Below are 22536 nucleotides of genomic sequence, written 5' to 3' on the forward strand. Positions count from 1 at the left end.
GGTCTTGCATCTCCTTGGTTAAATTTACTTCTAGGTATTTTATTCTTTTTGATGCAGTTATAAATAGGATTGTTTTCTTAATTTCTCTTTCTGAGAGTTTGTTGTCAGTTATAAAGACAAAACAGATTTTTATATATTGGTTTTTGTATTCTGCTACTTTAGTGAATTCAGTTATTAGTTCTAACAGTTTTTGGAGGAGTCTTTAGGGTTTTCTAGATGTAGAATCGTGTCATCCCCAGACAGTGACAGTTTTACTTCTTTGTGTCCAATTTGGATGCCTTTTATTTCTTTTTCTTGCCTAATTCCTCAGGCTAGGACTTCCAATACTGTTCCTCCAGTTGAGGAAATTTGAGTATGTTTATGGGCCGGCCGGAAGGAACCACAAGAGAGAAAGAGGCTGAAGACAGAAAAACAGTTGATGGAACTAAGGTAGGGGAAGAGCTAGGCTCACAAGTACAGAGTGGAGGATACACTTTGAAACTGGAAAGAGATGTGTCCCTTTTTCTGCAACTGGGGAGAAGATAGGATTGAAGAATGACAGAACATCGAGGTGGCAGGAAAAAGGAAAATGAAGAATAATTCAAATTCAAATTGCTTCATCCTTTTCATTTATCGTTAAAGTAGTTCAAGTGGGTATTTAAGAGAAAAGCAAGGATGGTAGTAAAAATAATGGCAGCAGTTAAAATGTGTTGAAATGTTACTAGGCATGCATGGCTTGTTGCTTTATTAGGTATGCTTTACATCATAATTGTTAAGATATTCCTATCAGGTAAGTAGTATCCCTGTTTTACAGATAAGGGAACTTAATTCAGAACTGTTAATTTATGATCATAAAGACCATGAGCCATTCATTCCTTTTCATTATCTTACACTGCCTCAAATTTGAGAGTTTGAGTAGTGTGAATGAGTTTTGACATAGTTACCTTTAAGGAACTGATATAAATAAACAAACAAATAAGATTAATAAACTTTGGGGGGGGGGTCAGGCTTAGTTTTTTTTTTCTTTTTTAATTTTTTCCCACACTTATTTATTTTTGAGAGAGAGAGAGAGAGAGAGACAGCGTGAGTAGGGGAGGGGCAGAGAGAGAGGGGGACGCAGGATCTGAAGCAGGCTCCAGGCTCTGAGCTGTCAGCGCAGAGCCTGACGCGGGGCTTGAACTCATGGATCGCCAGCCACCCAGACACCCCCAGGCTTAGTTTAAAGAAAACAAATGTGTTGTTTATCTAGCCAATAGGTTCTATAACCTTTTCATAGCCTCACTTAAAAAGTCCAAGATCATGAGTGAAGAAAATGGAAGATTGGATTATTTTGCCAGAATAATTTCCTCTCAACAAAATTATACATCTGGATAAGAGAATAGTAATGATATTTCTTATAGTATATTGGACAAGGATACTGCCAAGGATATTTCCCCCAGGGGAAGCAATAGCTCTTCATTTCTTCCTCCGCCCAGCCCTTGGTAACCTCTAATCTATTTTCTGTCTTTCTAGATACTTTATAGAAGTGGAATCATACAATATTCTTTTGTGTCGGGCTTGCTTCATTTAGCATATTTTCAAGGTTCGTTATGTTATAGCATGTGTAGCTTAATAATCTTCCATTGTGTGCATATTCCACATTTTATTTCTCTGTCTGTTGATAGACGGCTGGGTTGTTTTCGCCTTTTAGCTACAGCTGCAGTGAACGTTGGTGCACAAGTATCTTAGAGTCGCTGTGTTTCAGTTCTTTGGAGGATAAAACTAGTAGTAAAATTGTTGAGTAAATCAACACAAATTTATTATCTTTACAGTTCTGGATGTTAGGAGTTCTAAAATTAGGGTGTTGTAAGGCCTGCATTCCTTCAGGAGGCTCTATGGAGAATCCACTTTCTTCCCTTTTCTAGCTTCTGTAGGCCCCCTACATTCCTTGATTTGTGGCATCGTCCTCTGTCTTCAACACTGGAAGTGAGGTCTCTTCAGGTCTTTCAGTCTGTCCATCTGACTCCTGCTTCCATCATCACATCTTCTCTCTCACTGACCCCCTCTTCCTCTTTCCCCACCTCCGCCTCTAAGTAGGGCGTGCAGCCCAACATAGGGCTTGAACTCAAGACCCTGAGATCAAGAGTCAGACACTTTTAGCGGACTGAGCCATCTAGGCACCCCCTCCCTTTCCTCTTATAAGGAACGTTACGATTACCCACATACTTGAGCATAATCTTGCCATCTCAAGACCTTTAATCAGATCTGTAAAATCCTCTTGCTGTGTGAGGTAACTGTTCATAGCTTCTAGGAATTAGGTTGTAGACCTCTTTGGCCATTGTTCTGCCTCATACACTACTTTATTCTGAATTAAATCTGATCAACTGTGGTATAGATAGCAATTGAAAAAGTCAAAAAATTGTATCAAGTTTTATAAACGTGAGTAGAAACAACCAAAGAATTTTTTTTTTGATGTTAGAAATATTGGACAAATTTTAAAATCTTGCTCAGTTTTAATCAGCAAACTTCTTTCATCAGTACTTCTAACAAATGGTCATCTACCCTGTGCCTGGGCTCATCCACTGACAGGGAATAGTAGTGTTTGTTTGTTTGTTTTTAAATGTTTATTTTTGAGAGAAAGAAAGCTTGTGCAGGCTAGGGGCAGAGAGAAAGGGAGACAGAATCCGAACCAGGTTCCTCACTGTCAGCACAAAGCCTGATGTGGAGCTTGAACCCACGAACTGTGAGGTCATGACCTGAGATGAAGTTGGACACTCAACTGACTGAGCCACCCAAGGCCCCGGGAATAGTAATTTTTGATACATCTTATTCTATTGTATAGCCCTGTTACCTATATTCTTTTGAATTCTGCCCTTAGGAGTAATAAAGGTTGAAATGATTTTCCAAACCTTTCACAACATGAAAACTCTTCTGGGACATCTGGGTGGCTTAGCCCATGAAGCCTCCACGTCCTGATTTCAGCTCAGGTCATGGTCTTACAGTTCATGAGTTCGAGCCCCGTGTCAGGCTCTGCACTGACAGTGTGGAGCCAGCTTGGGATTCTGTCTCCCACTCTCTCTGCCCCTTCCCCACTTGTGCTCTTGCTCTCTCTCTCAAAATAAATAAATAAACTTAAAAAAAAAAAAAAAAAGAAAGAAAGAAAGCTCTTCTGGAAGTCACTGCCATATTTTAAGTCTCCTCCATTTACTTGACGTTTGTTTTAAAGCGCTAATTTATTATACAATATTATAATTTATTATAGCCTAATAATTTATACCGTAATATTACAATAAGGGCTATCAGTAAGTATTTACTAGGTGTGTTAAGCACTTTGTATAGATTGTGTCAGTTCATCCTTGTAACAGTGATATGAGGCACTATTTTTCTCTTTTTATGGATCAGGGAATGGAGACTCAGAGATGTTTGATCCCTTTACAAAGGTCACACGTATCTATAAACGTGAGCAGAGCCATTCTCTTATCCTTTTAAGCTGTGTTGTTCCTTATGTTTTGTCTTCCTTGTGCAAGACACTGTAAGAACACCAAAGCTAAATAAAATATTGATTTTGTTCTCGATAAACATCTCCAACCAGAAAATATGATGAAAATGTAATCAAAGATTCATAAGAAGTATGCCACGGTCCATGAGACATCAGCGTGGGAGAAGTTGTTTCTGGCTGGGGGCGGGTCACGAGGGCTTTGTAGAAAGTGGAGCTTCGACTGGATTTTGAGGCCTGGACAGGATTTAACTGTGATGGTAGTGATGGTGTATATGCTTGGCATGAGGAAGCAGTAAAATGAAGAGGAGGTAGATTGGCCAGAAGCTCTCTGATCCCTTCAGGTTTTCTTCCATCATGTCATATGACTTCTAGATCGTTTATCATTGGTCATCCTCGGAACTAGACAGTGTTCCAGTTCTTCTGACTTCCAGTGCAGCCGTTACCGTCACCACTGGCTTATTGTTATTTTCGAAGACTTACCGTTGGCTTATTGTAACTATGTTTTATAATTAAGACAAAAATGACATTAGATTTAAATTTTTTTTTAATATAAGACGTTATTTTTTGATAGTATTTAATTGCTTTGAAATATTAAAACTTATTTCAAAGCAACTGACTCACTTGTTGATTATGTGTTTGTGGTCAGTGAACTGTGTTATGATAGAGCTACGGCTCCCCACCTCTGTCGTCATTTACCTGAATTTTCATTCAGGTGATTTTTTTCCCCAGGGTAATGTCAAGGGCTTTTCGCAACTGAAGAGACCAGATAATTTATTAATGCAGCCCAGTATACACCTGTGAAGTTGCATTCCAAAAATATTTTATCAGAAGTTTCTAGCAACCAGGGATATATTTGTTCTGTGGGATTTATTAGTGCCAGAGCTGATATTAGGGAATTATATTCGTAAGAGAGCCTGAGCAGATATCGTTTTCTCCAAGATAAAGAGAAGGATCCTGAAAGACCAGGGCACCAGTAAATATACCTGCTGTTCTTCATAGTAATTGAAGATTTTTTAAATCTTCAACCAGCATGAGTTTTGGAAGACATTTCCAGAGGAAATACAGTTTTTTCAGAGAAGCCTCAGAAATCCACTGAGGAACAGGCCTCCCATAAAGTTCTCATCAAAATGGTAGAGCAATAGCAGATTTCAGACTCCAAAGGACTATTTTCCCTTTGAACTTACGTTTATCCAAGGGCCATTTCTGATATTCTTACTGTTTTTGCCGTTATTATTTTAAATTTATTATGTGTTTTACTGCGTAGACTACATTCTGTACTGGCCAAAGTGGTCTTATCTAAGCCTGACGGTGGAAGTACCAATATGGGTTTTTCTTGGAGTTCCTCCTTGGAGTTCCTAAAGTTTTAAATAGTGGGCAGTTCCTTGGGTCAGTGAGACTGGCTGCAGCACTTCTAGAGAGCCTCGGGTGGAGGGTATACAGTGTGCTTGTGGTCTAGAAGCGAAAAGCAAATGCCTGTAGTGAAGATGGATCTTCCTCTGGTGTTTGGTTTGATAGGTATCGGTTACAGGATATGGCTTCTAGAATATTCTGACCGTTGCATTTTAAGAAACTTGACCTGGCCCTGCCCCATTGGTGCATGTTGGAATTTTGGGGGTTTTGTTTGTTTTTTGTTTCTGGTGTATGAAGCAGGGAGCTATAATTACTGAAGCTGTGAGAATACTAAGTGGCATTTCATTCAGATCTTCATTCAAGACTATTTTTTTTAAGTTTGTTTATTTTTTTATTTTGAGAGAGAGAGAGAGAGCACATGAACAGGGGAGGGTCAGAGAGAGAGAATCCCAAGCAGGCTCTGCACTGGCAGTGGGGCTCGAACTCACAGACTGTGAGGTCGTAACCTGAGCCAAAACCCAGAGTCAGTCGGTTGAGCATCATCCAACTCGTGACTTTGGCTCAGGTCATGATCCCAGGGTCATGAGATTGAGCCCCGTGTCGGGCTCCGCGCTGAGCATGAAGCCTGCTTAAAGAGCCTGTCTCTGCCCCCTCGGCCACTCTCCCCAGCTCTCTTTCTCTCTCAAAAATAAAAATTAAATAAATAAATGGAGGAAGGAAGGAAGGAAGGAAGGATCCTTTTGCCAAGAGATAACCTAAGAATAAATACAGAATTTTAAAGGTAGTATCCATTTCATTTTTATTCACTCCCAATAGAAATTTGGAACATTAATGAAAGAGGATTTATTGCTAAAAGGCCCCTTTAGGTAGAGATTATGGGATTGTTTATAATAGTTTTCTCCTTCCTCCCTTAGAGGGCAGTTTTGTTTCCTGTCATGTTAATTTTTTGTGGGCTTTTTTTTTTTTTTTCCCAACAAGTATAAAAGAATTTTCTAGCCCTGTTATACTTTACATCTTACTTGAAGCAAGAGAGCTAAACTCATTACTCCTTCAGTTAGAGCCATTGTATGGAACTCAGGCGTAGAGCAGTGGCAGTGGAAACAAGGGGGCAGATTTAATGAGCATATGTGGGAGGAGGAGAGGAGATGGAGAGGGAGTGAAAGAAGCAGGAAGGGACTCGAGTGTCTATGTTTGGCCTGGGACCGGGATAGATGTAGTGCCATTCTCTAGAGCAGGGACCGCCTGAGCTGCAAGTAGACTTGACAATGAGGTGATGCGTTAAGTTCTGAAAGTGTTGCATTGGGGGTGCCTCGTGGTGCCTGCAGGCCAACAAGCGCGCAATTGACTCCGGGGCTAGGAAAGAAACCCGGCTGCTGACCTAGGAGTGGGAGTACTTAGCAGGAACACACTGCTGGGAAGAGAGTGGAGCGAGCCTGGAAAAGAACCAAGGACACACCTCTTCCACAGCGCTGAACGGGCTGGCAGAGGAAGAGGAGCCGTGCAGGGGCCCTGCACCATCTGGGAGGACGGCCACGGCTGCCTACGGCTGTCAAGGTTACGATTAAATTAAGTTGCAGATTCCATCATGCCGGCCACACTTCTAGCGCTCGGGAGCCACGTGTGGTGAGAGGCTACCATACTGGGTAGCACATATAGGTGACATTTCCGTCGTTACAGAAACAAACGTCTGCTGGACGGTGCTTAAGTAGACTGATGGGCAACCGTGGAGCTCAGCAGTGAAGCAGACCGCAGCGTGCGGGGAGCTTGTGTCGGGTGTAGTCAGGTCCTGCAGAGAGGTCAAGATGGGGTGGGGGGGGAGGCTTAAACTGTGACCTCTGCAGTTGGCAGTTAGTCATTACTAGGGGGCCTGTTAAATGGTTTTGGGTAAGTGGTAGAGAAAGAAATCGCTGTGGCTAGAGAGGTGAATGACTGAAGAAGGGGAATGATGAATGTAGGCCACTCTGAACAGAAACCGTGAGAGGTTGTACAGCATAGTGGTTAGGAGCTCGGGCTCTGCAGCCAGACCACCTGGAATCAGGTCCCTGGGTCTTTTCACTTACCAGTCATGTTACTTTGGGCAAATGGTTTCTTTCTGTGTCACAGTTTTCTTAGCTGTCAATAGTAATAAATCATTGTGTAAAAGCGATGTATACATTGAAAGCAAATAGATGTATGACTCAGTAGGTGCTCAGTAACTGGCAGTATTTATTCTGAACATGACGATGATGGTGGTGATTCTATATTAAATAAATGGAAGGAAAGAATAGGAGAGGAGGTCAAGTACATTTGTATGTTAAGGAGAGGAACCAGTAGGAGGGAGTGGTACAAAAAGAATGGATGATTCAGGAGTCAGAATTCCCAGGAAGGGAAGCTTTAGGTTTCTAAGCACTGATAACTGAGGTAGCTTAGAATAGAAGGCCCCCTGGCCCCCATTACTGGGTCTGTAGCACAGTGTCAGCAGCCCATTGGCTGGGTGAGACTGGTTGCTGTGGGCAACCTTTGAGCCCAAAGGGAAGCAAGATTTGTACGGTCAGATTTGTTTGCGTTTTTGTTTAATTGAGGTGAAATGTATATAACATAAAATTAACCATTTAAGGTGAACAATTCATTGGCATTTAAGTACATTCACAGTTTGTGCAGCCACTGCCTCTATCCAGCTCTGGAATAGTTTTATCGCCCCCAAAGGGAAACCTTTACTCAGGAAGCAGCTGTCTATTTTCTTCTCCCCCACCCACCCCGGCAACCATACATCTGTATTCTGTCTCTGCAGATTTACCTATTCTGGATATTTCCTATGAATGGAATCCTATGCTGTGTGACCTTTTGTGTGTCTGGCTTCCTTCACTTAGCATAATGCTTTCGAGGCTCATTCATGTTGTAGCATGTATGATATTCACTCCCTTTTATGGCTGAGTAATATTCCACTGTATGAATACACCACAGTTTGTTTATCCAGTCATCTGTTGATGGACGTTTTGGGTTGTTTCTACTTTTTGGCTGTTATGAGTAGTGCTGCTGTGCACATGCATGGACAGAGATTTGTTTGAGTACCCGTTTTCAGTTCTTTTGGGTATATTGCTAGCAGTGGAATTGATGGGTCACTATAATAATGCTGCGTTTAACTTTTTTTTTTAAAGGATATTTATTTTTCAACGTTTTTTATTTATTTTTGGGACAGAGAGAGACAGAGCATGAACGGGGGAGGGGCAGAGAGAGAGGGAGACACAGAATCGGAAACAGGCTCCAGGCTCCGAGCCATCGGCCCAGAGCCTGAACTGCGTTTAACTTTTTGAAGAACCACCAAACTCTTTTCCACAGCAGCTGAACCATTTTACGTTTCCACAGTCAGCGTACAAAGATTCCAGTTTCTCCACATTCTTGCCAACACTTGCTTTCCGTGTTTTTTCCTCTTATGGGTATCCTAATGGGTTGAATGATGTACTTTTTTTTTAATGTACTTTTTTTTAAAGTTTATTTATTTATTTTGAGAGAGAGAAAGAGGGAGCAAGGGAGGGGCTGAGAGAGAGGGAGAGGAGAGTTCTCTTTGCAGGTTCTACATTGTCAGTGCAGGGCCCGACGTGGGGCTCGAACCCACAAAACTGCGAGGTGACCTGAGCTGAGACCAAGAGTTGGACGCTTAACCAACTGAGCTACCCACGTGTCCGAATAATGTACTTTTAAAGTAGCAAACTGCACTCATTTTTCCTCAGGAAATAATATTAGAAACGGAATCCTTTCTCTTTTTTCCAATTGTGTCTTTGTGTATCTCCCTCGATATCGTGGTCAGAATGTCTTATAGTAATGAGATGAACAGTGGCTAATATAAACTGTGTTTACATCTGAACCATTAGGTTTTCACTTTTCTTACCTTGGTGGTTCAGGCCTCACTGTAACCCCAGCCCACCTTTATGTCTGACTCTCCTCCCCTTCTTCTTAGCCACGCTAGAACTCTCAAAGCACTTTGTACCTTTCTTTGAGCAAATACTGTGTTCTGCCTTTCTTTGTTTGAGGATGGTGACTCTCTTCTTGTTTGTGTTGTACCTTCTACCATTTTTCTGTAGATAACTTCTTTGTGGTGCTTGTCTTTCACATTATAATACTTTTTCTTATCTGTCACCCATACCTAACTGTGAGCCCCATGTCCTTTCGGTGTATAACTTGTTTATCTTTGTAACCCAAGGACCTAATAGAATACCTAAGATTGTTCATTTGGATTCCTGGATGGTAAACTTTCGTATTACAGTGTCTTCTGCTTCTGGTAGGGAAAGATTGGATGTTCTCCATCACATAGCCATTTCAGGTTAATTTCGTCTCTTCCGCTTTAAGGTTCAACCAAAATGTTGCCTCCAGGAAGTTTTCCCCAGCACTGCCTGTTCTCTTCTCCCTTCAAGTCCCCTTTCTATGTTCTGGTCATACGTACCCTGTTGTTGACCACCCTATCTGTTGTTGGAGTTGCCACAATGTGTGTATCTTTGCATGAAACTGAAAGCACTGTGGTTACTGGTACACCCCCACCAGACTCCTTATGTCTTTTCCTCGTTATTTTTGCATTGCATTTATTCCTACCTGATGTTCAGTATTTTTCACTTTTATTGTCTCTTCCCCACACTGGAATGTAAGCTCTATGAAACCGTGGTTTCTGTCTCTCTTCTTTACTATTCTATCTCTTGCATCAAGAACAGTGTCTGCCACATAGATACTCAGTGTACTCAGTGAGTATTTCTTTAATGAATGAATTAATAGGCCTGAGAACTAATTAAGAGCAAGGACTGTGTTGTTTTCATGTTTATCTAACCTCAGTACTTGACACACCAATGCACAGTAAATGTTTGTTGAATGTAGCGTTTATTCTTCCAGCAGGATCTTTCTTCTACATGATATTCTTGGTTCTCTTTAGTTTTTGTTTATGCCTAAATAATTATAGCAAAACAAAATGCACATAAACAAAAACAGTAGTCTCACTGCAAACGGGAGATGATTCAGTCATAACTCTCGTGTGTATTGCCATAATGATAGGTTTATCCTATAAAGGTAAAACCGTTCATTTGAAAGGAAAAATTTCAGGGCGCCTGGGTGGCTCAATCGGTTAAGCATCCAACTCTTGATTTCAGCTCAGGCCAATGATCTCATGGTTGAGAAGATCAAACCCCGTGTCGCGCTCTGTGCTGGCAGTGGGATTCTCTTTTGCTCTTTCTCTGCCCCTCCTCCACTCATACTGTCTCTCAAAATAAATAAACACTGAAGGAAGGAAGGAAGGAAGGAAGGAAGGAAGGAAGGAAGGAAGGAAGGAGAAAGAAAGAAAGAAAGAAAGAAAGAAAGGAAGGAAGGAAAGAAAGAAAAGAAAAAGAAATTTCTTTCAAATTGTAGAGGTGGACAACCTGGTTGGTTAAGACTTAGTTAATCATTTTGGAAACAGCCAAATAATCCCTATATCTATATTCCAAAGTAGTCACTATTAGAATAGGTTAAAAATAATGAAGGCAATATAGAGTTTTCAGATGGGCCAGATTTTTTTTTTTAATGTTTTATTTATTTTTGAGAGAGAGCATGAACAGGGGAGGGACAGAGAGAGAGAGACAGAGACAGAGACAGAGAATCCCAAGCAGGCTCTGCGTTGCCAGCACGAAACCCCATGTGGGGCTCAAACTCATGAACCAGGAGACCATGACTTGAGCCGAAATCAAGAGTCAGACGCTTAACCAACTGAGTCACCCAGGGGCCCCACAGATGGACCAGACTGTAAGAGGAGATCATGTACACTGCAAGTTAAATTAAGTTCCCCATTTAATTAGCCAATGATACTAAATGTTATTGGAAGCAAAGTAGCCTCAGCACAGGTATAGTATATTTAATGTAGCTTCCCTCTGTCCCCAACATTCTTAATTGCGGGGATGGGGGAAGGCAGCTGCCTATGACACTCTGCTTACAAGGAGGATCTTAATAGATCTGAGAATAAAGAGCATACCTTGCCCTTTTATATATTCAGGGTTTAGGTCTCCACTCACAGTAAATAATTTTTGATCCTCCTTTGAAATTAGAGAATACCTAAATATTTTCCAGCATTCCAGAAATTTCAGTTCTCTGTAGCCCACTTCTTTCCTCTGATTTAATTCTGTTTTGTGATATGAATGATTCTGATACTTGGTCTGAGAACCACAGTAACAAATCTATTTCCATGCATTTAGCAAAAGAATCTGAGGCCATAGACATTAGAAAAAAGATTTTTTTTCTTTTTAAAGTATCATGGTTTCCTTTAGACATAGTTCTATCCTGGAGAGATTACAAAAATATCATATTCCTGTAAGTTTTAATTACTGGCCTTAAAGGGTTGATCTATTTGAAAAATATTAATGTTATCTCTTAAGTAAGGATTAAGTGCCCTTACTTAAGAAAAACTAGGTTGAATAGGCATTAAGTTTTGGGGAAATATTATAGCTAGATGGGCCCTTAAAGTCTTCCTAAAGAGTAGATTCCAGAAGCATGTTGAGGAATACCTGGCACTGTGCAGCATGGAGGAGATGTAGAGGGCATCTGTGCTGGGGTCCTATTATGAGGGCATCACCTCACCTTTCTCTCTGACTCCTCCTTCCTCCCCCCGTTCTTCTCCTCCTGTCACCGTTCTTTATTTCCTACTAGGTTGTGTTTCCTGTCCCATTTATGCATTTTAACATTAGTGTTCAGAGGGTGTAGATTTCCATGTTCATTTATGGAGACACAACAATAGGAAGAGGGTAAATGAGTGAACCGTTCCCCTTACAAAAAAACAGATGTACTCTGCACAGGTTAAATAACGGAAGTCAGTCTCCTCTTAGAGATCACTTTGGAGATGACATTGAAGGAAAAATGGAAAGGAAGCCTGTTTTAGGAAAAGTGAAAGTGGTTATCACTAGTTGTCATACTCTTGATAGATACTGTGAAAAATAAAGATTAATGTAGCTACTATTGGCATTTTGATTTGTTTCCTGTTTTGAGTCCCCCCCCCCCTTTTTGTTTCTGGCCAAAAGTTGTTTTTATTTAATGTGGTAATATTTTTCATAAGCTATAAAATTGGACTGATCCACTTAAAAATTTTATCTTATCCTAAAATAGGTATTACTGAAGCAACAAGCTGTGAAGTAGAAACCAAAGGCTTGCAGCACGTGGGTGGCTCAGTCGTTTAAGCCTCCGGCTCTTACGTTCGGCTCAGGTCATGATCTCATGGTTTGTGAGTTCAAGCCCCGCTTCGGGCTCTGTGCTGACTGTGCAAAGCCAGTTTAGGATTCTCTCTCTCCCTCTCTCTGTGCCCCTCCTTCGCTCGCTCGCTCACTCTCTCTCTCTCTCTCTCTCTCTCAAAATAAACTTAAAAAAAAAAAAAAAAACCCAAAGGCTCAAATTTCTTATACCCTCATCATGTGCTATCTCCTTATGAGCGTGACCTTACTGTAGTTACTGGTTGGCCACTTGGTTAATATTCTTTGCTAATTAGTGTTGAGTTGGACTCCTTGGTCACAGGATGGTCTAGTCAAAGGAACAATGAGAAGAGAGTCAAGGGATTCCGAATTTCAGTCTTGGCCTCAGTTACTATCCAGCTCAGTTATTTCAGTGGGAATAGTTCTGCGTATTTTTCTGTTTTTCTCATGTGTAAACTAAGGCGGTTGGTTGATTCCTTTTGATGGTCCCTTTCAGTGTTGTCTTCCCAAATGCCACATAAATGGAATCATACAAGGTAGCTATTGAGTCTGGCTTCTTTCGCTTAGCATCGTATGTTTGAGATTCATCCACATTGTTGTGTGTGCCATAGCTCAGTTTTCTCCCTTCTCCACCCCCAAAAAATGCTGGAGAAGTACCAAATGTGTTGCAGTAGTATATAGAAGGTACAGATTTTTGCTTTTGGGTTAGAGAGCTGGGAACCGTGAAAAGGTAGCATTTGAGCTGCGCCCTCTTCTTAAAGGGCTTTGAGAGTCAGAAACCTGTGTGAAGCCGGGTAGCGTGAACTCTTCCTGAAGCAAGGAAGCCTTCGTTTTTGTATGTGATCCTTGAGTGCTGGTTATGAAGAGAGAAACGAACTTCCGGGGAGATGAGGACTCCCCGTTTCTTGAACTCCATGTGCATTCAGCGGGGCCTTCACTGGAACCTGTGCTGGCCTTGGACTCAACCTCTGATGGATTCCCTGCCGCATCCCTTACATTCCCAAACCTCTTCTCTTATCTCGAACCTTTCTACCTTTTTTCTGTTTTCCTGTTTTTATTTTCTGAAAATGCCTGCCTTTGGACTACTGAGAAAAGTGTAGCTGTCTGATTTGAGCCCCACCACCTCCCTCTGTGTTACGTGTTTCTAGGTCCGTCTTCTCCTTTTCGTTCGCTTTTAAGAAATTCATTTCCAGTATTATGATCCTCCACTTTTCACTCTTAATTCTGTGTCTTCTCATTTCCTTCAAGTTCCTGCCTCATCTCTTCACCTCCTCTTGTTCTTGTATCTTCAGTGTATCCCTTCCCACGGAACCTTCCCTCAAAATCTCGAGGTGTGTGTGGGTTTATCAGCCCACAGACTTCACCCTCCACCCCAGTCTACACCCCTTTCAACTACTGTCCTCTCTCTCTCTCCCACCACTGCCAGACTTACTAAAGGAAGGACCCCTGCTCACCACTTTGGCTTCATTACCACCTGCTTTTTCCTTTGCTCCTTGCCATCTGGATGTGTCTCTGAAATTGTACTGCAACTATTTTGTCACTGTGGGTGTTTTCCTGTTTTCATGTGAACGTAATACTCTTAGAATCCTGTATGTGAACATGTATGTATAAACACTCCTGTGTCTACCACTCTGGCCATGAATCAGACTGTTGCCATGTCCCAGGGGGCCAGTGTAGGTCCACCCTGGTCACAGTCGCTTCTTCTGTCACAGAGGGAACAGTCATCCTGAATTCAGCATTATTGGTCACATTGCTTTTCTTTCCACATTTTTTGCATCTGTGTATTTACTTCCTCAAATAATACTTAGATTCACCTGTCCCCGCTACATAAATCGAATCATACTATGTTCTGACTGGTTTCTTTTGTTCAACATTATGTTTTGGAGATTCATCCAAGTTAGTACATATGTCTATAATTCATTTTCACTGGATATAATATCCCATTATATGAGTACATCACAAGTTTTCTATCCGTTTTATTAGTGATGGACATTTGGGTTGTTTTTAGGCTTTTGCTATTCCAGACATACTGCCGTAAGATAATTTTGTACTTATCTCTTGATGCATATGCATGAAAGTCACCAGAGTTTCCTTAGTAGTGTAATTGCTGAACTTATTCCAGTGTTACTCAGTACTGCCAGCAGTGTTTTTTCCTTTTTTTTTAAATTCATTTATTTAAATTCACGTCAGTTAACATACAGTGTAGTATTGGTTTCAGGAGTAGAACCCAGCAGAGCACCCAGTGCTCATCCCAACAGTGCCCTCCATAATGCCCATCACCCATTTAGCCTGTCTCCCCTCCAGCAACCCGCAGTTTGTTCAGAGTCTCTTATGGTTTGCCGCCAGTTTTCCAAAGCATTTGTACTGGTTTATATTGCTACCAACAGAGAATAAGAATTTATCTCACCAAAACTTGACATTAACCACCTTTGTAATTTTAGCCAATTTCGTGGGTGTAAAGTAGTATTGTATTTGGATTTTAATTTGCATTTACCTAGTTTCCAAGGAAGCTGAACACCTTTTCTAGTGTTTGTGCACCATTTATGTTTCTTCTTTTGTGAAATTCCTATTCATTTGTTTTTTGCCCATTTTTTTCTATTGGGTTGACTTTTTTAATTGATTCATACGAGTTCTTTGTGTGTTCTGAATACTAATCCTTTGTATGTATTACGTATATTTTTTTCCTTGTCATTCTCTTTATGTAGTCCTTTGATAAACAGAGCTTTCAGTTTTGAAGTAAACGTATGTCTTCATTTTTGGAGTCTCGATAAACAAATCCTTCCTTTTCTCTAGGTTATGACAATATACTCTTAGTTCGTCTTCTGAAAAGGTACTAGTTTTGTACTTCACATTTAAGCCTTTAATCCTTCTGAAAATATCTTCTTTTTCTTGCTTGCTTGCTTTTTTTCTTCTTTATCTCTTTTGTATGGTGTGAATTGATCTAATTTCATTTTTTTTCCCAAATGGATACCCAGTTACCCTTCTATTGAAAACTCCGTCCTTTACTCCATGACGAGCAGCACTCCCTGTCATGTATCAAGTGTCTAAAGATACGTGTGGCTCTGTTTCCAGATTCTGCTCTGGCCTGCTCGTCCTGCACAAGTGCTGCACTGTTCTAATTATTGTCATTCTGCGATAACTCGTAATGTCTCAAAGAATACAGGTCCTTCCACTTTTTTTTTTTTTTTTTAAAGCATCTTGACCCTTTGCCCTTCTACTTAAATTTTAGAATCATGGAGCATCTGGATGGCTCAGTCAGAAGAGCATGGGATTCTTAATCTCTAGGTTGTGAGTTCAAGCCCCACGTTGGGTGTAGCGATGACTAAAAAAAATAAACTTTAAAATTAATCAGTGAATTAATTAATTTTAGGATCAGTCTGTCAATCACACACACACACACGTACCCCAACCCCGAGAAGGAGAATGAAGGAAAAAGAGAAAGAAAATAACTTGTTGAGGGGCACCTGGGTGGCTCAGTCGGTTAGGCATCCAACTCTTGATTTCAGCTCAGGTCATGATCTCAATGGTTCGTGAGTTTTAGCCTCACATCAGGCTTTGTAGTGACAGTGTGGAGCTTGCTTGGGATTCTTTGTCTCCCTCTCTCTCTCTCTGCTACCCCCCACCCCCACTCACTCTCTCTAAAAAATAAGTAAACATAAAAAAAAAAAAGTTGTTGAGATTTTCATATGAAATTGCTTTGATTCCATAGATCAGTTTGGAATGGACTAATATCTTTACTGCGTTGAGGCTTCTAGTAAATGAGCATTTATTTATGCCCTCTTTATAATTTTTAAATAAAGTTTTACAGTTTTCTACTGATTAGGACTTGCTATCGTTTGATAGATTTATTCCCAGAATTGTATATTTTTGGAAGTGTTAAAATTAGTAAGAAATGTTTTCTTTTGGTGTATGAAAGCAGTTTTAAAATAGATTTTGTGTGCTGTAGCCTTATTAAACTCTCTTATTCTAGAAATAGATCATTAGATTCCTTAGGATACTCTATTTACATTATCAAATCATCTGAAAAGACAGTTTTATTTCTTTTTTCCAACTTCTGTATTTTCTTTTCTTGCCTTGTTTTGTTGGCTGAGCCTTCCAGTAGCTGGCACACTTATCTTGTTCTTAATCTTAAAGGGAGTGCTTTTTACTCTTTATAAGGGCTAAGGAAGTTTCTTTCTATTCTTATGCGTAGAATTTTTATCATAGTGGATGTTGAATTTTTCTAATTCAGTTAGAAAATTTCTAATTGAAAATTGAAAAGGCTTTTCTTTATTCTTTGAGATGATTATGTTTTCCCCTTTTAATGAATGTGGTGAATCCCATTAATTGATTTTTTAAAAGTGTTTATTTTATTCATTTATTTATTTTTAAACTTCTTTTTAATTTTTTTTTAATGTCTATTTTTGAGAGAGAGAGAGAGAGAGACAGAGTGTGAGTGGGTGAGGGGCAGAGAGAGAGGGAGACACAGAAATCTGAAGCAGGCTCTAGGCTCCGAGCTGTCAGCACAGAGCCCGACGTGGGGCTCAAACTCACGAACTGTGAGATCATGACCTGAGCTGAAATCAAGAGTCAGACGCTTAACTGACCAAGCACCCCACATTTTTTTATTTTTTTAACCCCAAACTAACCCTGCATTCCTGGAATAAATCCACTGTAGTCTTTTTAAAATTTAATCTTTATTTTAAGCAGGCTCCACATACAATGTGGGGCTTGAACTCGTGACCCTGAGATCAAGAGTCTCATGCTCTGCTGACTGAGCCAGCCAGGCACCCCCAGTCCATTGTAGTCTTAATATTTTACCTTATTAGATTATTTTTGCTAGTACTATTTAGGATACTTTTTTATATGTTTGTGAGTAAAACGGGCATGTATTTTTTTTTTCCTTTTTATACTCCTCTTTGTCAGGTTTTGGTATTGAGATTCTGCTGGCCTCATAAAGTGAGTTAGGAATTGTTTACTTTTTCCCCCTACTCTGAAAAAGTTGTGAAATACTGGAATTATTTTTCCTTTGGATTTCTGGAAGCAAGCAGAGTGAAATTGTTTTCATTTTTCCTTTTGGGAAGATTTTTACTGACAAATTAAATTTATTCAAATACTACAGGACCCTTTAGATTTTCTGTTTCTTCTTGAGTCAGTCTCGGTAAGTTATATTTTCTAGAGAGTAATCCATTTTTAAGTTTTACTTTCATTGGCATGAATTTTATTGGTTCATGATAATCCTCTTTTATAGTATCTGTGACATTTTTTTATTGTGTCCTTCTTTCTGTCATCCTTAAATCATTTGCTCCTTCTCTTTTATTTTTTTATTCCATCATACCAGTTTATAATCTATACGGTTCTTTTGAAAGAACCAAGCTGGTGTTTCTGTTATGTGGGGTTTTCCCCCTCTTTGATTATTGTTGGTCTTTCCTTTATTCCCTTTTATCTATTATCTTTGGTTTAATTTCTTAGTATTTGATCTTTTTCTGTACCATTTGACAGCAGTAAACTACCCTGTCCTTGTAGCTTGCTTTGGCTACAAGGCTCCTGAGGCACCCTAGTCCTAAGGGATTTTTTTTCTGTATTCTAACTGCTTAATCTTTGTCTTTACATTTCCTAATGTAGGTGCCCTCTTCAGGCTTCTTTGCTCTATATCCACTCTTAGTTGGTTGACACTTTTACTCTTCAGATTTCACCTATCACTTCCCTGTGAATGATATAACCAGGGGACCCTGTCCTTGTCTGGGCTCTTCCACTAACTAGCTGTGACATTTTGAATAATTCACTTAAGATTCCTTAATCTGTTTGTTCCAGTAAAATAAGGAGGTTGGATTCAAGATCTCCAAGGTTCACCTCAGTAACACTGCTCGGTGGCAACTTTATAGAGTCTTTATCTCTGGCCTCTGTCATTTCTAAATGCCTTCTGGGTCACTTTTCTTACGTTGTTTTGGGGTTTCTCAAACTCTGTATATCTTATGTTAATCTTCTTACATAATTCACCTTCTCTCCCAAGCTGTTAATACCCCCAGTTCCTTATTTATGTTCCTGTTTTCTCTGGCACACATTTGGTTTGACTCCCAACATCCTGTCTCCCTGTACTACCGTCTTCATACTCAAGTCTGATGTGTGTGTGTGTGTGTGTGTGTGTGTGTGTGTGTGTGTGTGTGTTCTTTCTTCCTTCTTTCCTTTTAGCCCAGGTTAGGTCTTTATGTTTTACAAGAATGATTTCCCTGTGATACCTCCTTTCTTCCATCCCTTACCTTATAGGGGAGCCTCAGAGTTTTACTTAAAAAAATACCTGCTTTTGCATCTTAAATCTCTATTTATCTGAATTGAATTTATCTCTGTTTAATTGAATTGTCTAAGAATGTCGTTTCACTTCGCTGGCTTTAGATACCATGCCTTTATGCATCCCCCCCAAGAGGTAGAGACAGGGCACCTAAATAGTATTACTTATAGGCCACTGTGGCAGGCTCTGTACCAAGGATAGAAATCAGTCAGTCGTGTGTTAGAGTGCTTTGTGATTCACAAGCTTCTCATTTTTGTGGGAACTTGCAAGTGGAACCAGTGTATGGAATTTTTAGGATCTCCATGAGAGTGAAATATTTGGTTCTGGAAGACTTCCTGTATTGGTGACGTGTTAATTAACCGCTTGTCTCTGTTTTTCAAAATCTCATCTTCTTTCAGTCTTACGCATTTATGTCATATATATTGAGCATTAGTGATTTTCTGCATGGAGATGGAGACCAGTGGCTAATGACAAAATGTGCAACTTTAAAATAATGAAACTTCTGTACGTGGCTCATGAAGGTGACCCTAATTAATTACTTTTAAGTTTTATTTCACACTAGTTTCTCACTACTTGACACAAGTATGTACCCTTTTAACTTGATTAAATGTTTATGTCTAGGTAGTTCTTTAATTTACTATTTATGGGAAACTTTAGGAAAAAACCATAAGAGAACGATACACTATGAGGGTTTAAGCAGGTGGAAGTATATGGACACTCCTTTTAGAATTATCTCACGGAAGCCTTAAATAGGTCTCTTGAGTCCCGTGATCTACCTCATTATTCTTCTGAAAGTGATTCGTGTGCTAGAAATGAGAGTATATGAAGGCAGAAGTTAGTAGCCGTTTAGAAATACTACTTTGAGGGGCGCCTGGGTGGCTCAGTCGGTTGGGCGTCTGACTTCGGCTCAGGTCACGATCTCACGGTCTGTGAGTTTGAGCCCCGCGTCGGGGTCTGGGCTGATGGCTCAGAGCCTGGAGCATGCTTCCGATTCTGTGTCTCCCTCTCTCTCTGCCCCTCCCCCGTTCATGCTCTGTCTCTCTCTGTCTCAAAAATAAATAAATGTTAAAAAAAAAAAAAAAAAAAGAAATACTACTTTGATGTTCTGCCTCGTACTGTCCCAACAGGTGTCAACAGGTGTGCTCCATGTGTGCACACACGGGAGTGAGGACGGGCAGATGGGTTGTTTGAGTGGTAGGAACTGGCAGGTCAGGACCACATTCATGTGCCTCAGTGATTCTTGCAGGTTCCTGGAGTCTGTTATATTTTGTTGAGTGCAAAGAATTCTGGTGATTTCTAAATAGTACCTGGATATTGTAGTTTGAAAACCATGTATTATATCCTTAAAAAAATACTTGAGCATTAGGGTGATATGTCTTTCCATAAATTAGTCCGTCCTCTTCTAACATCTGATTGCAGCATCAGTGGTTAAAAAGCACAGGATGACATTTAGAAAATTATAGTTACAGCAGAGGTCTTGCTAATTAGATATATGCAGCAGTTTATACTTTGGAAATGAAGAAATCATTAAAAACGTTCTGCAGATGGTTGTTTTCGCCATGAGATTGTCATGTAGTAAAAGCATAAGTTAAGAGTAAATCATCTTGCAGAGTCACCAGTGAGTTTCTTCTGTCCATGCCAAATATGGAGAATTGGGGACCAGAAGAGCACTTCAGCCCCTCTTTAGAAGTCCGTCTTCTACCATTCTTCCCAACAGTGACAGTGACAATAATCTCTTCCTTCTAAGTGCCGTGCTTATTCTGACCCCAAACACTGCATTCACTTCCAAATTCTCTAACACTGCCTTTATGGCTGGGATTCATTTTTTATATTTTAGTTTCTGTTTCTTAAGCTTAGTGTTCATTTATTTGTCCCGCCGCCCTCCCTTTAGTAGAGAAATCATTTTACTGTATGTCCTTTTTCTTTTAAATCCCTCTCGTCCTTGGAGGTACTTAGGAAAGTGCTTCTACAAAATTGATGGCTGATCAGTGCTGGTGACTGAAGGCTAGTGCTTTATTTCAGTTGAGTTTGTTTTTAATAGTTACATTATCGTGCTTGCTTTCCAGGCACACAAACCAATGGTCTGGACTTTCAGAAGCAGCCCGTGCCTGTTGGGGGAGCAATCTCAACGGCCCAGGCCCAGGCTTTTCTGGGACATCTCCATCAGGTAGGATGCTCTGCTCAACCATCAGGGAGGGTAAAAAAATGGAGGCATGAAATGCGAGGGCCTGGGGAAGTTACTTCAGCGTGTGGGACTTTTTACATTGATTAAAGCCTGTGCTAATCGCACCTAATTGTGTCCTTCTGAATGGTTCGGCTGGAATCCTGTAGCTTAATTGACTATATAGCTATTGACCCCGCAGCTGTGTGAAAAAAAGGAATTCTTTGTTATGAATGGAATGTATATAACAACGGGGTTACTGTTTTTGTCACTGTGGGTCTGTGATGGCTCACTGAAGGTAGTAAATTACAAAGTCATCCAAAAGGATGTAGTCACCATTGGCTGAGACCTGCTGAGTAAGGCTCTCAGTTCAGAATATGTCTTCATAAAATGTATCTTCATATGTCTTTGAGCTCATAAAATATGTTTTTAGACTACCTACGCTTTATATAAAAGAAGCTCCTGTGATTGAAACAGGTGAAATTTTAGAAAGGTCCTCTAAAGCCTGTTTATTCTACAAATTCAAAGGGATAGTGTGCAGGCAGCCATTAGCATCTTCTACTAGAGGGAGGCCCTAGTTGACAGACTTTGGGCAGGTGCATAGGTTTGTGTTTCTGAAAGTAGAGAAACTTCTACATGAAACTTCTGGATAAAATATTAAGATGATTTAGCATCTAAAATAATTTAAGAATATATTGTAGAAGAACAAAAATGTTATTTTCATGTTGATTTTTTTTTCCCCCTAAAAACATATTGTAGCCTCCAACGAGTTTTCTGGTTTCTTAGAGGGATAGCATTTTTGATAGTTTATGTGGCTTATATTAAGTGTCCATCTGGCATAAATTTGTGATGGTCCAAATGTATTTAAAAATCCCTGAAGGTACATAGATGATATGCAGTCTTTTCTCCATTGGATCCAAATTCCGAGATGAGTACAACTCCCGCATCAGCTACAAGGCCTCCAGCTCAGAATCCTTGCACCTTCAATATGCCCCATACCAAAGGACTTTAAATCAAGGAATTTTAGGGGCGCCCGGGTGGCTCAGTCATTTAAGCATCCGACTTCGGCTCAGGTCGTGATCTCACGGTTCGTGAGTTCGAGCCCCGTGTCGGGCTCTGTGCTGACAGCTCAGAGCCTGGAGCCTTCTTCGGATTCCGTGTCTCTCCCTCTCTGTCTGCCCCTCCCCCACTCATACTCTGTTTCTCTCCTTCTGTAAAATAAATAAACATTTTTTAAAAATTATAAACAAAGGGCAGCAGTCCATTCATTTTAGCTCTGAACTCTATATGAGCTCCATACTAACACTTAACTTCAGGAAACCTTGAAGTTATAGGATATATCGAAAGTGGAACTCCTTGTCTTCCTGTCAGTGACACTACCATTTTTTCTGTCTCTCAGATTTGAACCCTGGAATAATTCATGACTTCTTTCTTTATCTATATCCAGTCAGTTGCCAGGATCCTATGTAGTAGCACTGTCTCTCATGTTTTCTACTTTTTGTGCTGACTGCTGCCATTCTAATTTACACTTAATTTATTCTACTCTAACTTATATTCTTTTTCCCCATACATAGTCTTTCTTTATTTTCAGGACATTGACATTTTTGAAGAGTACAAACTAGTCATTCTGTAGTGTTGCTCGGTTTGGGTTTGGGGAGGAGTACAACATAAGTAGTATTGTGTTCTTGGTGGATTATACCAGAAGGCACGTGTGTCCTTAGTGGTGACTTTTCCTTTTGTAATTAATAAGTATCAGTGGAGAGATGGTTGAGAATATGTAAATATCATGTTATTCCCCACCTCTCACCCATTAGAGCATCCATTGATGACACTTGCCAGAATCAGGTATTAACGTGGCTGCCAAACAACGTCCCTTATTCTGATATAACCATGCTTTTTTAACTTTCTGAATGCATGAAATGTTGTGACAGACTTTCATGTATGGATTATAGGACAGAGTCTTTATTTCAGCCAGCAGTTTTGAGTTATGACTGTAAATGTTCTAAGGACTTGACTGTATAGGTGTTGTGTGTGTGTATATATACACACGCACACATATGTATATGTAAGGTTTTTACTCTGGTATATACAGGAAAATTTTGAAATTAGAATGAGTAGATAATTCTGATTG

At 40.1% G+C, this 22536-nt stretch overlaps 1 protein-coding gene across 4 annotated transcripts in view; it reads left to right on the top strand.

Moving 5' to 3' along the window:
• The window catches only part of POU2F1 (POU class 2 homeobox 1), a 188063-nt gene that overhangs the window by 114095 nt on the left and 51432 nt on the right, over window positions 1-22536 (top strand). For all 4 annotated transcript variants that reach the window (XM_060643404.3, XM_060643405.3, XM_060643408.3 and 1 more), the window contains one exon: window positions 20311-20411. In XM_060643404.3, coding sequence (XP_060499387.1) covers window positions 20311-20411 — 101 coding nt within the window. The remainder of the gene's footprint in view (window positions 1-20310; window positions 20412-22536) is intronic.

Source organism: Panthera onca, chromosome F1 (assembly GCF_046562875.1).
Source record: "Panthera onca isolate mPanOnc1 chromosome F1, mPanOnc1 haplotype 2, whole genome shotgun sequence".
NCBI classification, from domain to species: Eukaryota; Metazoa; Chordata; class Mammalia; order Carnivora; family Felidae; genus Panthera; species Panthera onca.